General features: G+C 78.8%; 1 protein-coding gene across 1 annotated transcript in view; it reads right to left on the bottom strand.

Moving 5' to 3' along the window:
• PCDH8 (protocadherin 8) overlaps positions 1-884 on the bottom strand; it is an 18,362-nt gene that overhangs the window by 16,630 nt on the left and 848 nt on the right. Inside the window, 2 exon segments of the mRNA XM_015427856.1 lie at positions 1-12; positions 15-875. The exon segment at positions 1-12 is cut by the window's left edge and continues 1,419 nt beyond it. Of these exon segments, the coding sequence (XP_015283342.1) occupies positions 1-12; positions 15-875 (873 nt within the window).

Here is an 884-nt window from a genome sequence, read left to right as displayed (position 1 = left end):
GGGGGCGCGAGGGCGCTGACGGCCAGGGCGGGCGCGTTGTCGTTGACGTCGAGGAGGCGGACCAGGACCTTGCAGCTGGCGGCCAGGGGGCTGGCGCCGCGGTCGCTGGCCTGCACGTCGAGCTCGTAGGTGCGCTGGAGCTCGTAGTCGACGGCGGCGCGGAGGCTGAGGCGGCCCGAGAGGGCGTCGAGGGCGAAGCGGGCGCGCGCCTCGGCCGGCACCTGCCCGCCCCACGAGTAGAGCAGCTGCCCGTTGGCGCCCTCGTCCGGGTCGGCGGCGTCCAGGTCGAGGAGGGGCGCGCCCGGCGGCGCGTCCTCGGGGAGCTCGACGGTCAGGAGGGGGCCGCGCGGGAAGGCGGGGGCGTGGTCGTTGGCGTCGAGGACGCGGACGCGGAGCGTGGCCGTGCCCGAGCGCGCCGGGCTCCCGCCGTCCTTGGCCAGCAGCTCGAGGCGGTAGGCGGCCTGCGCCTCGCGGTCCAGCGCGCTCAGCAGCACCAGCTCGGCGCAGCGGCGGCCGTCGGCGCGGCTCTGCGCCTCCAGGCCGAAGGGCCCGTGGGGCGGCGCCAGGGCGAAGCTCTGCACCCCGTTGGCGCCGGCGTCCGGGTCGTGGGGCAGGGGCAGCGGGAGGCGGGTGCCCGGCGCCGCGCTCTCCGACACCTCCAGCGCCACCTCGGCCTGCGGGAAGCGCGGCGCGTGGTCGTTGACGTCGCGCACCTCCAGCTCCACGTGCACCAGGCCGAAGTGCGGCGCGCCCGCCCCGCGCCGCCCGCCCAGGCTCACCACGTCGAAGGCCAGCACGCACGGGCCCCCCTCCGACGCCGCGCACAGCGCCTCCCGGTCCAGCCGCTCTGCGCCCACGCTCAGCCGCCCGTCCCGCTCGCCCAC

The sequence above is a fragment of the Gekko japonicus genome, unplaced genomic scaffold, assembly GCF_001447785.1.
Source record: "Gekko japonicus isolate JY-2015 unplaced genomic scaffold, Gekko_japonicus_V1.1 scaffold694, whole genome shotgun sequence".
In the NCBI taxonomy this organism is placed as follows: domain Eukaryota; kingdom Metazoa; phylum Chordata; class Lepidosauria; order Squamata; family Gekkonidae; genus Gekko; species Gekko japonicus.
The sequence above is the reverse complement of the archived record's forward strand: the minus strand, read 5'-3'. Positions and strand labels throughout refer to the sequence as shown.